Source organism: Bos mutus, chromosome 7 (genome assembly GCF_027580195.1).
Source record: "Bos mutus isolate GX-2022 chromosome 7, NWIPB_WYAK_1.1, whole genome shotgun sequence".
Lineage (NCBI taxonomy): Eukaryota > Metazoa > Chordata > Mammalia > Artiodactyla > Bovidae > Bos > Bos mutus.
The window spans coordinates 51,259,410-51,273,407 of NC_091623.1; the positions used below are offsets into that span (position 1 = coordinate 51,259,410).

At 49.4% G+C, this 13,998-nt stretch overlaps 1 protein-coding gene across 1 annotated transcript; it reads left to right on the forward strand.

Annotated features, from left to right (window-relative positions):
- The first annotated feature begins 9,484 nt into the window (after positions 1 to 9,484).
- Positions 9,485 to 13,932, forward strand: NDUFB7 (NADH:ubiquinone oxidoreductase subunit B7). The gene is made up of 3 exons (XM_005887999.3): positions 9,485 to 9,673; positions 13,212 to 13,380; positions 13,737 to 13,932. The coding sequence occupies exons 1-3, from the start codon at positions 9,562 to 9,564 to the stop codon at positions 13,867 to 13,869; spliced, it is 414 nt and encodes a 137-aa protein (XP_005888061.1). The 5' UTR covers positions 9,485 to 9,561; the 3' UTR covers positions 13,870 to 13,932.
- The last annotated feature ends 66 nt before the right edge of the window (positions 13,933 to 13,998 follow it).

Sequence of the window (13,998 nt, forward strand, 5' to 3'; positions counted from 1 at the left end):
CCGGCACTTTACAGGAACAGATCACCTTTAATGAGGCGAGAAGGGGCAGCAGTCAGATTAGTGAGCTGTTGCACTAACCCAAGAAAAGAGTAAGTATATATAGGCATATACGTGGAAAGCTACTGTCTTAAGGGAGCCTGTTCTTCTCCAAGGTTGTTCGGAGTAGTTATCTCTTAAAGGGCTGGGGCAAGGAATTCTGGACACCGGCCAGAGGCTGGACTGGCTGGGAGCTGGGTGTAATCAACCTTAAAGTCCTTTTTTTTTTTCTTCCTTCGGGTGAGAGAGGTCTTTGTTTTGCTTAGAATGGTGGGGAGGACCTGGAGGGGAGTTTCAGCTCCAGGCTATTTCGAGCCATGTAACTTCCCTTCAGTGATGCCATCCAACCATCTCATCCTCTGCCACCCCCTTCTCTTCCTGCCTTCAACCTTTCCCAGCATGTCAGTGAGTCAGCTCACTGACTTAAGCTGGGAGTCATAAATCAGTGAGTCATCTCTTCGAATCATGTGGCCAAAGTATTGGAGTTTCAGCTTCAGCATCAGTCCTTCCAATGAATATTCAGGGTTGATTTCTTAGGGGACTGATTGGTTTGATCTCCTTGCAGTCCAAGGGACTCTCAAGAGTCTTGGGAGTAGAGATAATGAATAAAATAAATTAATAAGATATCTTGTATCAAGAACAAACTAGTGGTCACCAGCAGGGAGAAGGAAGAGAAGAGGGTCAAGATAGGGATAGGCGATTAAGAAATAGAAACTACTATGAATAAAATAAATAAGCAACAAGTATATATTGTACAGCAACAGGAAATACAGCCAGTATTTTGCCTTTTTTTTTTTTTTTTTTTTTGGCTGCACTGAATCTTTGTTGTTGCTTGAACTTTTCTCTAATGACAGCGAGCAGGGGCTACTCTTCCTTGTGGTTCGCAGGCTTCTCATTGCGGTGACTTCTCTTGTGACGCACAGGCTCTAGACGCACGGACTTCAGTAGCTGCGGAGCCTGGGCTCAGGAGCGGCAGCTCAAGGGCTCTAGAGCTCAGGCTCAGTAGTGTGGCACACGGGCTTAGTGGCCCCGAGGCATGTGAGATCTTACCAGACCAGGGATCGAACCTATGTCCCCGGCATTGGTAGGCGAATTCTTGGCCACTGGACCACCAGGGAAGTTCGTTATAAGTTTAAATGGAGTATAATCTATAAAAATGTTGAGTCACTATGTTGCACACTTGAAGTTAGTATAATATTGTGAACCATCTATACTTCAATAAAAAATATATCTTAGAAATGTTGTTAGATAGGCATAAGCAGAAAAAAGAAGAAAAATAAAGCACGCAAGAGGAATCGAGTGTGCATAGTGGTGGCGTGCATGGCAATAGTAAGGAAGATCACAGAATATAGATCACACAAAACATGGTCTTGGACCACAACCAAACTACACTAGAAATCACAGAACAAGAACTGGAAAATCCACAAGTAGGTGGAAATTAAATCTCACCCACAGAGTCAAACAGAAAGTCAAAACTTGAAAATATCTTTAATTAAATAAAAGTGAAAACATACCATACAAAAATATGTGGGGTGTAACGAAAGCAGTGCTAAGGGAAAGGTAGGGAATTATACACGTTTAAGGTGTTCCTTCTTAATCAGGGGCGTTCCCTGGCAGTCCAGTGGTTAGGACTCCAACTGCCATGGCACAGGTGCATGGCACAGAAAAAAGGAGAAGAAGAAAGAAGTAGAAGGTGGTGACTGGGTATATCTGAAAGTTGGTAAAAGAGTAGATGTTTTTTCTTTTCTTTTTTTCCTCAAGTAACACTCATAGGAACATCTTTTTTTTTCACCTGCATTTCTAGACATTTCTCTACATGCGTTACAGAATTATCTACATATCCATTCACTAAAGTAAAACTGTTCACAACTGGATGAGCAAGGAACACTCAAAAAAACATGGTTTTTGATTCTTTGTTTTTGGACACACCATATGGCATGTGGGATCTTAGTTCCCTCATCAGGGATCGAACTTGTGCCTCCCGCATTGGAAGTTTGCAGTCTTAACCACTGGTCCACCAGGAAAGTCCCCCCCAAATACATTTTTATACATGAGTTTTTAAATATACTTCTACAAGCAATGGGCTTCCCTGGTGGCTCAGAAGATAAAGAATCCATCTGCAATGCAGGAGACCTGGGTTTGATTCCTGTGACAGGAAGATCCACTGCAGAAGGGAATGGCTACCCACTCCAGTATTCTTGCCTGGAAAATTCCATGGACAGAGGAGCCTGGTGGGCTACAGTCCATGGGGTCTCAAAGAGTCAAGCATGATGAGTGACTTTTTTTTTTCACTGTATTTCTCCATGCAATAAAAAATGGTCAGCACATCATTTACTGATGTAACGCCCTTCTAATCTTGCTGAACAATTAGCACTCTAAGAACCACATTTTTTACGTGTCTATATGTGTATTACAGTATAGCACATCCATGCCTTGAAATAATATCACTTTCATTGAGTAAGCAGTTCTTATTACAAGAAATGTACAAGTATTGAGAACAAGAAAGTTCTCATTACAAGAAAATAAGAAGTGTAGCTATGTGCTGTTATGGATGGATGTTAATTAGACTTTATGCAGTGATCATTTCACAGTATATACGTATATCACATCATTATGTTTATACAAAAAACTAATATACTATCATATGTCAATTACATGTGCATGCTCAATGGCTCATTTGTGTTGGACTCTTTAAGACCCTACGGACTATAGCCCACCAGGCTCCTCTGTCCATGGGATTATCCCAGGCAAGAATACTGGAGTGGGTTGCCATTTCCTTCTATAGGTGAGCTTCCCAAGCCAGGGATCGAATCCCTGTCTCCTGTGTCTCCAGCAATGGCAGGCAGATTCTTCACCACTTCACCACCTGGGAAGCCCATGTCAATTATATCTCAGTTTATAAAGAAGAAGAAGGGAGGAGGGGAGGAGAAAGAGGAGGAGGAAGTGGTGAGAAGGAGGGGAAGAGAAGCTGATCAGGAAACACCTGACAATTGAAATCCACAGAAGGAGGTGGGGGGAAGGCCCTGTAAATATGTGGAGAAAAAGCATTCAAGTCTGTGCAAAGGCCCTGAGGACAGCAAGCTTCTGGTGTCCTGCAGAAACTGGAAGTCTGAGATCCAATGTCTCCCTCTCAGTGAGACTTTATAAAACTCAAGTTGCAAGACTGCCCTTTTCCATACACTCCACTCATTATGTTTTTCCTCAACAGGTATCACCATCTTGTCACACATTAGGTGTCCAATAAGATGACTGTTGAATGAATGAGTGACCGTCCAGCCTACCAAACCCTGACTAAAGTCAGGCCCCTCCGGGCTCACTGATTCCTCCACTACCAGCCAGCCTCCTTCCACGTAGGCAACAGAATTCCAGGGCAGCTCATGCTACAACTGTTGTTGATGTTCAGTCCCTAAGTCGGGTCTGACTCTTTACAACCCCATGCACTGTAGCACGCCAGGCTCCTCTGTCCCTCCACTGTCTTCCGGAGTTTGCTCAAATCCATGCTCATTGAGTCAGTGATGCCATCCAACCATCTCATCCTCCATCGCCCTCTTCTCCTCCTTCCCTCAATCTTTCCCAGCATCAGGGTCTTTTCCACTGAGTTGGCTCTTCTAATCAGGTGGCCTAAGTATTGGAGTTTCAGCTTCAGCATGAGTCCTTCCAATGAATATTCAGGGTTAATTTCCTTTAGGACTGGCTGGTTGGATTTCCTTGCTGTCCAAGTTACCCTCAAGAGTCTTCTCCAGCACCACAGTTCGAAAGCATCAATTTTTCAGCATTCAGCCTTCTTTATTGTCCAATTCTCACATCCATACATGACTACTGGAAAAACAATAGCTTTGACTACACGGATTTTTGTCAACAAAGTGATGTCCCTGCATTAAATACGCTGTCTAGGTTTGTCATAGCTTTTCTTCCAAGGAGCAAGTGTCTTTTAATTTTGTGGTTGCAGTCACCATCCACAGTGATTTTGGAGCCCAAGAAAGTAAAATCTGTCACTGTTTCCACTTTTCCCCCGTCTATTTGCCATGAAGTGATGGGGAGCGATGGGACCGGATGCTCTGCCCTTATTTGGCTACAATTACAGGCGCCCATCTGGTCGGTCTTGGGCGTCTCCTCGGTGACTGGCAGGAAGCGCTTTTCACGCACCCATCAAACTGAGGCGAGGTCTTCCCCAGGGACTGTCTGGGACACGCTGACTTATTTCTCCTCCTCCTCCGGAACTGAATTACCCAGAGCTTCCGAACTCCCATCCAGCGGACCGAGGCGAGGCTCAGACTCCACCCAGAATTTTCTCCCCATCCTTGGCCCCACCTGGGGCCTCTGAGGCCGACCTGCCCACAGTTCTAATGCAGCCCTGCCTGGTGCCGAGTGGGCGGGGTGGCTAGCGCCGCCGGGGAGGAGGCAGGAGGGGCGGGGAAGCTGTGCGCTCTGATGCAGGGAACACGGGCGAGGAACACCGGAAACTCTCCTCGTCAGATGGCTGGTAGAGAAAAAATAACAGGAAGGCACGGGTGACTGAGGCTCGGCCCCTCCCTCACCCCTTAATACCGCAGTCACTCTAATATGATCCCCCCCAGGTCTCCAACTCTGCGTATAGACAGACCGGGCTGAAACATTTGAGTCCTGGGCCTGCAGGACAGAATGGTCCAGAGTCACCGCCCCCCCACCTCCCCCACCGCCTCACTAGGACCTCCTCATTCTCTAGTGAGACGACTGGTCGTGTGAAGTCTCTCAGTCGTGTCCGACTCTTTGCGACTCCGTGGACTGTAGCCTACCAGGCTCCTCCGTCCGTGGGATTCTCCAGGCAAGAGTACTGGAATGGGTTGCCATTTCCTTCTCCAGGGGATCGTCCCGATTCAGGGATCAAACCCGGGTCTCCCGCATTGCAGGCAGACGCTTTAACCTCTGAGCCACCAGGGAAGCCTAGTGGCTTAGTTAGAGAGTGAGCGCCAAATTAAAATAATAAGAATGACAGAACTTCCCTGGAGGTCCAGTGGTTAAGACTCCGCACTTCCAACGCGGGGAGGCGGGGGGTGCGCTTAGAACAACCAAAAAAAAAAAAAATGTTTTAAATAGAAAAAGTTAATAAACACTTTGATAGATAATAGTAGTGAGCGTGTTTGGGGCACATCCTAGATGCCTGACAGGAAACTTTCCACACGGCCATCAAACTGACTCCTCCATACGACCCTGTTCATGTATTCCTGTGTTGGTTTTGACAACTACTTACTAAGCACCTACTGTGTGTCTGTTCCATTCCTGTGTTCCAGGAATATAGCAGTGAACAAATCAGATGAAATTCCCTGCTCCTCAGAGCCGATATTCAAGAGAAGAGAACAACAGGAAACGAGATAAATAAGTCAAATGGATCTCAGGTTAGAGGGTGCTAAGTGCTAACAAGGAAAATAATCATGAAGTGGGGAGGAGCTGTTTAGTAGGGACCCATTTTTCAGGAGAGTAAACTGCATCTTTGAAAGGGAAGTCACTTCCCAAGATCACACAGGGAGAGTGAGCTGGGCATGTGATTTGCCCCTCTGGGTCTCCTTCCTGCTCTGGCCGCTGAATGAGCAGAGAAAGGGAGTCAGAGGAGACACATGGAACCGGACGGCCTGGTACAGCTGTGGAGGCTGTGCACTGCACAACTCCAGGAGTGCCATTCACGAAGACCGGAGTGGGAATGCTGCCCCCTGGCGTCAGGAAGTGCACGGAATCACAAATCTATGCCATGTTCTGAAGACAGGGCACAGGTGGCCCTGGAAAGGAAGTCTCAGTCACCCACTGGACTGTCCTCTATAGTTTGTGTTCTGTACTAGGTTTGTCGGCCTGACACACAGCAAGCCAAGCCTGAAACACCAAGATCTGTAGCAGAGAAAGGGTTTGCTCACAAGGCAGCTAAGCAAGGAGAAGGGGGAGCAAATCTCAAACCCACCTCCCTGAAGGTGAGGGGCTCAGGATATTTATAAGAAACAGCTGAGGCTTGGGGAGCGAGGGAAAAGTGATCTGAGATTTTTTTCATATTTATTTATTTATTTGGTTGCACTTGGTCTTAGTTGAGACCATGTGAATCCTTACTTGTGGCATGTGGGATCTAGTTGCTTGACCAGAGATGGAACCCAGGCCCCCTGCATTGGGAGCACAGACTCTTAGCCACTGGACCACCAGGGAAGTCCCTGGAGCCAAAGAATTAAATTAAATTAATCCAAGACAATCTCATCTCAAGATCCTTAATTACATTTGCAAAGGAATGTTTTCCAGATAAGATCACATTCACAGGTTTCCAAGATTAGGGTATGGACATACCTTTTGGGGCACCATGATTCAACCTGCTGAAGGTCGTATTTAAAGCCCCACATAGGACTGAGTGTGCATGGAGATAGACGCCATCCAGCCCCACTCTGATCTTCTTGTTCACCTCTGTGTCCTCAAGGTCTGATGCAGCTGTTCATAAAAGAAAGATGTAGTAGTAATAAGTAACACTTATCTAATGCTTTGCCAAGAACTGGGCTTCCCTCATGGCTCAATGGTAAAGAATCTGCCTGCCAATGCAGGAGACACAGGTTTGATCCCTGGGAGGGGAAGATCCCCTGGAGAAGGAAAGGCAACCCACTCCAGTATTCTTGCCTGGGAAATCCCATGGACAGAGGAGTCTGGCAGGCTACAGTCCGTGGGATTGAAAAAGAGTCGGACACAACTGAGTGACTAAACAACATGCCAAGAACTGCTGTAAGTACTTCACATAATTAACATTCAATGTTGCAACATAAAAATTGATATTTCATCTTACAAAAAAGCTAAATAAACTCAACCAGGCCACACAACTAGCATTCTAATCCAGGACACCTGTTCTCTCAAATAGAGGAAAGCCCCTTGGCCAAGTGGAGGGATCTGGCTTGCGTTAGAGAACCACACATATTACAAACACAAAGTAAACTTACTGAAGGATGCATGATGCTGCTGTCACCTGAGATCTTGCAAAGGAACCTGCATAGAACAACCATAAGTCTAAACATGACATCTATGGGAATTCCCTGATGGTCCAGTAGTTAAGACTCTGTGCTTCCACTGCATGGGACACAGGTTTGATCCCTGGTCAGGGAACTAAGACCCTGCATGCCTCGGTGTGGCCAAAAAACAAAACAAACAAATAAAAAACACATGACGTGTCTTGGTATCAATGTCACTCAGGCCCCAGGAGGGCCCTCCTGGGTGTGAGTGTGGTTCTGCATCTGCCAATGCTGGAAACAGGCTGCTTAGGAATGTGAGGAGGATTTAGGCACTAGACAAGTTTAGGTGTTAAGTTTCTCTGATGGCTCAGTTGGTAGAGAATCTGCCTGCAATGCAAGAGCCGTGGGTTCGATCCCCAGGTCAGGAAGATCCCCTGGCGAAGGAAATGGCAACCCACTCTAGTATTCTTGCCTGGAGAATCCCAGGACCAGAGGCACCTGGTGGGCTACAGTCCATGGGGTCGCAAGAGTCAGATATGATTTAGCAACTAAACCAACAAACCAAGTTTAGGTAAGAGAAAAGACAAATGATTGTGTGTCTCCATGTTCTAAGGCTGCCATAACAGGGTACCACAAAGCAGGTGACTTAAAACAAGAAAAAATTACAGTCTCACAGTTCTGGAGGCTGAAAGTCCAAAACAAGGTGTGAGCAGGGCCGTGCTCACTCCCAAGGCTCTGGGGGAAGAGCCTTCCTGGCGTGGGATCCTTGGTGTCCTAGGCTTGTAGATGCATCACTCCAGCCTCTGCCTCCAGCGTCACATGATGTTCTGGGTGTATGTCTGCTTCCACATTTCACTTTCAGGGCTTCCCTGGTGGCTCAGTAGTAAAGAATCCCCCTGTCAAGCAGGAGACGTGGGTTCGATCCCTGGTCCAGGAAGATCCCACATGCTGAGGAACAACTAAGCCCATATGCCACAACTACTGAACCTGTGCTCTAGAGGCTTAGGGCTGCAACTATTGAAGCCCGTGCCCCCTACAGCCTGTGCTCTGAAACAAGAGAAGCCACTGCAATGAGAAGTCGGTGCACCACAACTGCTGCAACTAGAGAAAAAGCCCACAGCAAGGAAGACCCTGCACAGCCAGAAATAAATACACAAAATTACAATTTAAAATATTTCCCTCTTATAAGAAGGGCAACAGTCATTAGATTGGGACCCACCCGAGTCTGCCATGACCACATCTTAACTTGATTACATCTGCAAAACCCTGTTTTCAAGTAAGATCACATTCGCAGCTTCTTGGTGGTTAAGACTTCAACGTGTATTTGACAGGAGGTGGGGGATCAGAGGGTGGAAGATAGTTCAACCCACAGCACCTTGTCAAATGAAATCTAATCTTGCACAGCCAAGTATCATTTCCCAACACTGACAAGCATCCAGTGAAAATTTTTTCTTTTGTGTTCCAATCCTGTGCTGAGATTCCAGAGATAGTAACAAATTAACACATCATTTGCATTTGTTACTGCTGCACATGGAGGCAGGATTTGGCCGAGAAGTATTAAGCAATATATATGTGTGTGTGTATATTGGAGAAGGAAATGGCAACCCACTCCAGTGTTCTTGCCTGGAGAATCCCAGGGACGGGGAAGCCTGGTGGGCTGCCGTCTCTGGGGTCGCACAGAGTCGGACACGACTGAAGCGACTTAGCAGCAGCAGCATATATATATATATATATACAAAAAATATATGTGTGTATATTTAAAGTACTTTTAATCTGTTAGGTTAACACTTCTATATGTGCTAACGTAACAGATGTGAAATGTAATACCAATTCTTTACAGTGGCAAGTAGAGGAATCCTAGAATCACAACTTGCTTCATTTTTACAAAGTATTCAGTAGGATTTATTTAAAAGCTCAGTTTAATAGGAACTTCCCTGATGATCCAGTGGCTAAGATTCTGTGTTCCCAATGCAGGGGCCCTGGGTTTGTTTCCTGGTCAGGGAACTAGATCCCACATGCTGCAATTAGGACCTGGCACAGCCAAATAAATAAAAGTATTAAAAAAAAAACTCAGTTTATAAATAGTGTATTGATAAATAACTTTTATTTGCTTATTTAAATTAAAATATTTAAGTAATTTTATTTAAACCTTTTATATTCACTAATATCAGCAACTGTGCAAGCGCTTATGAAAACTTTGAATGTTTTAGAATAAAACTTTTTAAAATTATGATATAAAATATATTTTTCCTTCGTACTCTAGCTTCAGTAGACCAGTGGAGCCCAGGGAGGGTGAGAGGAGACCCCAGGCTCCTGTCGTCCACCCTTCCCGAGCCAAGATATATTTTCCGAGGCAGGGAGGCTCCCTCTGGCGGTAGCCAGAGTAGGGGGTACGCGCCTTGCTGTCCTCTCCTGGCCGCTAGGCGGCGTCAGAGTTACATGAACCCCTCTGGAGTCATTCATCTCTATTATCCCTGCGGCGGCGCAAGCAACCCGGAAGCCGTAGCTGGCCTAGGGGGAATGCTTCCGGGTAGGAATTAGGTGACCCCGGCTGCCGCTGGAACCTGCGGTGACAGCAGCCATGGGGGCTCACCTGGCCCGGAGATACCTGGGCGATGCATCGGTGGAGCCCGATCCCCTGCGGATGCCCACTTTCCCGCCCGACTACGGCTTCCCCGAGCGCAAGGAACGCGGTGAGGCCCAGTGCGCAGAAGCGGCCGGCGGGAGTGGGGCACGGGTGTGGGAACCCCTGAAACTCGGAGTCTCCACTGCTGGGCTCGAGCATCGTGCGCTGTGTCTGGGTTCAGCCCTGACTTCGGCCCGGAGAAATTCAGAGGACGTTCGTGACCTTGCCGGAGTGTGGAGGCATTGCAAGCAGAGGGGGCTTTTTGTTTGAACAAAAAGCCTAGGGGGCAAGAGAGCAGAGATGCGGGGCTAATGAGGCGATCGAACCTGGGCTTAGTCCTGGAGTGAGTGGGGAGCCATGGGAGAATTTAACACGGAAGAGATGTGCTCACTGTACCTCTGGGTAGATGTCACTGCTCTTTTTAGGTATGCCCGGGAAAACAGAAGGGGGGTGGCGGGCGAGCGGCGGGGGTACTCAGGTCGCACAAGCTGTCCTGCACTTTGCTTTTTTTTAATGAGTTAATATCACAGACATATCGGGCGCCAATCCTGGACCAAGCCAGTTTGGGCACAGAAGACACAGCAGGCACCGACTGAAGAGAACTCACTGTTCTGTAGGGGAGACCGTGGAACCTGGGGGGTCTTCATGATGGTGCCTGGGAGTATCATGGCGGGCTTCCAGGGTGGGGAGCTATAACTGGAAGCTAGACGTGAGGGAGTTGCAAAAGAGCTGACCACACCGAGACTAAGGAGAGAGGCTCTCCCCTTAGTGCTTCGTGCTTCTAAGCTGAGGAGCCATGAGACCTGATTTGTTTTGTCAAAAGGTCACGTTGTTGGCTGCCTGGTGGGCGATGATGACTTGGAGACAGGGAGACCCCTAAGGGAACGTGCGTGGTGCAGAGAAGTTGGGATTTAGGACAACGTTGAAGGGTACACTCCTCTCGATTCCTGGTAGTCCCTTCAGCCCCACCAGAACCTGTAGTCCATCAGTACGCCCACCTCCATGTCAGTCTTTCCCACTGCTCCATACACCCTTCTTTCCTTTGATGTTTTGCAGACACCCAGAGCCACCCCCACTCTGCTCTCTCTGGCTTAACAAGAGCCCTGGTTAAGGCCAGCTCTCCTCCTTGGCTCCTGTCCCTCTGCAGCTGAACATCACGGGAGAAAAACACTCAGCCTCCCTGACGTCTCCTGATTGCTCCCCTACTTGTTCCCTAATGCTACTGGTTTTCTTGTCACATTCCCTGGCCTCTGTTCTCTCTTGCTCCCCCCTCGACCACAGTGTCAGGCCGTCTCTCTCAGACTCCAGCATCTCCTTTCAGCTTGTCACTTGGCATCCTCTTAAGAAAACAGATGCAGGGACTTCTCTGACATGCCAGCAGTTAAGACTCTGCACTTCTAATGCAGGGAACAAAGGTTCAATCCCTGGTTGGGGATCTAAAAATTTTAAGAAAACAGATGCAGCCAAAACTCTCTTGGGCTCCCTTCATCCCTGCTTCCTGCTGGACTCCACCTTCTCTCCCGTTACTCAGTCTGCCCCAGCTTCAGCTAAACCTCTGCTCCAGTTGAACTCTGATGCCCTTCATCCCGTCCTCTCACCCACCCAAGCACTGTCCCAACCAGTCTCTCCTCATTGGACATTGGTTTTCCCATCAGCATGCAAATACACTGTTATTTCTGCTGTTTTTAAAATATTCTCCTGCCCCGCCTCCCCATCCAGCTGTCTCCCCCCACTTCAATGACCGGGCTCTGGTCAGGCTTCCTCCCCACCACCACTCTACTGTATTGCCAAAACCCATTGTCAGATTCTTAGTTTTAACTCCATTACAGCGGCAGCAGACACAGCCCTTCCTGGGGGCTCTCTTCACATGGTTCCAAGACCCAACAACTCCGTCCCAACTCCCTGCCTTGTAAATGCCCAATATAAATCCACACTGCCTTCTGTCTCCACTCACTCTCACCCCTCCCTGGGGGTCTCTGCTCATCCCCTGGTTTCAAAGGGCTTTTGTGAGGGCTGGAGTTTTTGCTTTGTTTTTAATTGGAGGATAATTGCTGTACAGTGTTGGTTTCTGCTGTACAACGTGAATCGGCCATAAGCGTACATATGTCCAGGCTACCCAGGTGGCACTGGTGGTAAAGAACCTGCCTGCCGACGCAGGAGACATGAGAAATGGGTTATTCCCAATCCCTGGGAAGATCCCCTGGAAAAGGACATGGCAGCCGAATCTGGTGTTCTTGCGTGGAGAATCCCACGGACAGAGGAGTCCTTGGGGTCACAGTCAGGCACAGCTGAGCATGCATGCCCACGTGCAGTACTGAGCATTGCCAAGCATCTTACAGCATTTCTACCTGTTTGTTCAGTGTCTCCCTCCCAGAGCAGGATCCATTCTTGCATAGCATGTTCCCCTGTGGGTCCCCAGCACCTAGCACCCAGTGGGTGCCCCAGAAATTCTGGCTGCTGACCGATTATGCTGAAGCATCTGGTATGAGTGCCAGCACACTGACGTGGAAACCATCCAGGGCTGCAGATGGACACGAGGCCTGGGGCTCAGACAAGTTGAGGGTGGAGGGCCCAAGATGGGGTCTAGGTTACAGATTGGAGACCAAAGCCATGAATTAGAATGAGCAGAGAGATCTTAGCAGGAACCACCAGAAGCCATCGCTTCAGGTTTGGGCATAAAATGTATGGACAGCCATAGAGATGGGAGGAAACCTGGGGAGAATATGGTGGAGATGAGGGCCACGGGAAAAGAATGTTCGAGAAAGAAGCAAGAGGCTGAGGAAGCACGGTGCCCTGGGGTCCCGAGTGGCTCTGGAAAGAACCAGCGTGTGGGCATTGCTGGGGTAGAGTGTGGACGCTGGTGGGTTACAGACTCTGGGCCAGAGTGAGACAGAAACTCGGCTGGGAAGCAGAGGGGAGAGGAGCCAGTGGAAGTGGATTGCAGGTAAGCAGTGGACACTACAGCTTGTAGTGATGCTACTTGTGAGGAGACCTTCTGAGACAAGAAAGATGCTGGTGTAAGCTGGGAGAGTGGTTCCCTTGATGCAGGAAGGCTGGTCCTGAGCGCCCCCTGCCAGAGGGCGCAGCTCAGGATCACCCGCACAGCGGGCACAGGCAGGGGTGTGCGCCTACTGTTTCTTAGGGCCCAAACCAGCCCCAGTTGAATGAAGGTTTATTTCATCCAGGTCAGGTTTTCCGGGTGGGTGGGGCAGCAGGACCTGAGGGTTATTAGTTCAGCTCTCCAAGAGGCGGGCACTTCAGCACTTTACATGTAGTTGCTCAGCTCACTTCGGAGCCAAGTCTATGCAGTAGGGGAAGAAGCTGAGGCTCTGAGAAGTTACAGCTCCAACAAGGGCAGAGCTGGGATTCCAGTCCCACAGGCAGCCTGCCCGCCACCCTCCCCACACACACCGGGTTGTGCCCAGCAGAGGGGAGTGCAGGCTTTGCTGGTAGGACTGTCTGCAGAGTGACCCTGGGGGTGGAGCAGCAAGAATCTCGTGTGGGTGTTGAGGGCAGGAGAGGGACTCTGCCCTTGTTGCTTTTGTGCACATCAGAAGGATCCTCCCACCCTGGCTGAGCCTCCCTGGTTCCCCCTCCACCCGCAGAGATGGTGGCCACTCAGCAGGAGATGAACGACGCCCAGCTGGTGCTCCAGCAACGCGACTACTGCGCCCACTACCTCATCCGGTTTCTCAAGTGCAAGCGCGACAGCTTCCCCAACTTCCTGGCCTGCAAGCACGAGCGGCACGACTGGGACTACTGCGAGCACCTCGAGTGAGCCCCAGCCAGCCCCACACCCCCACCCGGCGGGGCCCTGGGCCCACGACTCCGGAGGCAGAGGACCATGAGCTCACACTGAGTTTCTAGCCATGCCCCCCTTAGTAGAAAGAGGAGGCGGAGGGGGCTGTTGGGTGGGCGGGCCTGGAGGAGTGGCCCAGCCCGGTTCCAGGTGGGAGCCCAGTCCTTGCTCTTGGCTCAGTGGTGTCAAGGTGGGGGGTGAACCCCAGACCTAAACCGCAGGCACATGGGTCTTCCCTACTTGGGAGAGTACCCGCCCCCGGCCAGGCCCATCAGCTCCCGGACCACAGGACGGTTGTGTCCTGACATCCCTCCTTGTGCTGTGCCTGCAGCTATGTGAAGCGCATGAAGGAGTTTGAGCGCGAGCGGCGGCTGCTCCAGCGGAAGAAGAGACGCGAGCAGAGGGAGGCGGACATGGCCAAAGGCCTGGGGCCCGGCGAGGTGGCCCCCGAGGTGGCCCTGTAGCGAACCTGCCCACCACTCTGTGGACCAGTCAAGAAATAAAAGCCTCCAGGCCCCTCGGCCCAAGTTCCGCCTGCCTGTGGTGTGCTGGTCCCTGAACCAACCCCCCAAAGAAACACGGCCGAGTCCGAG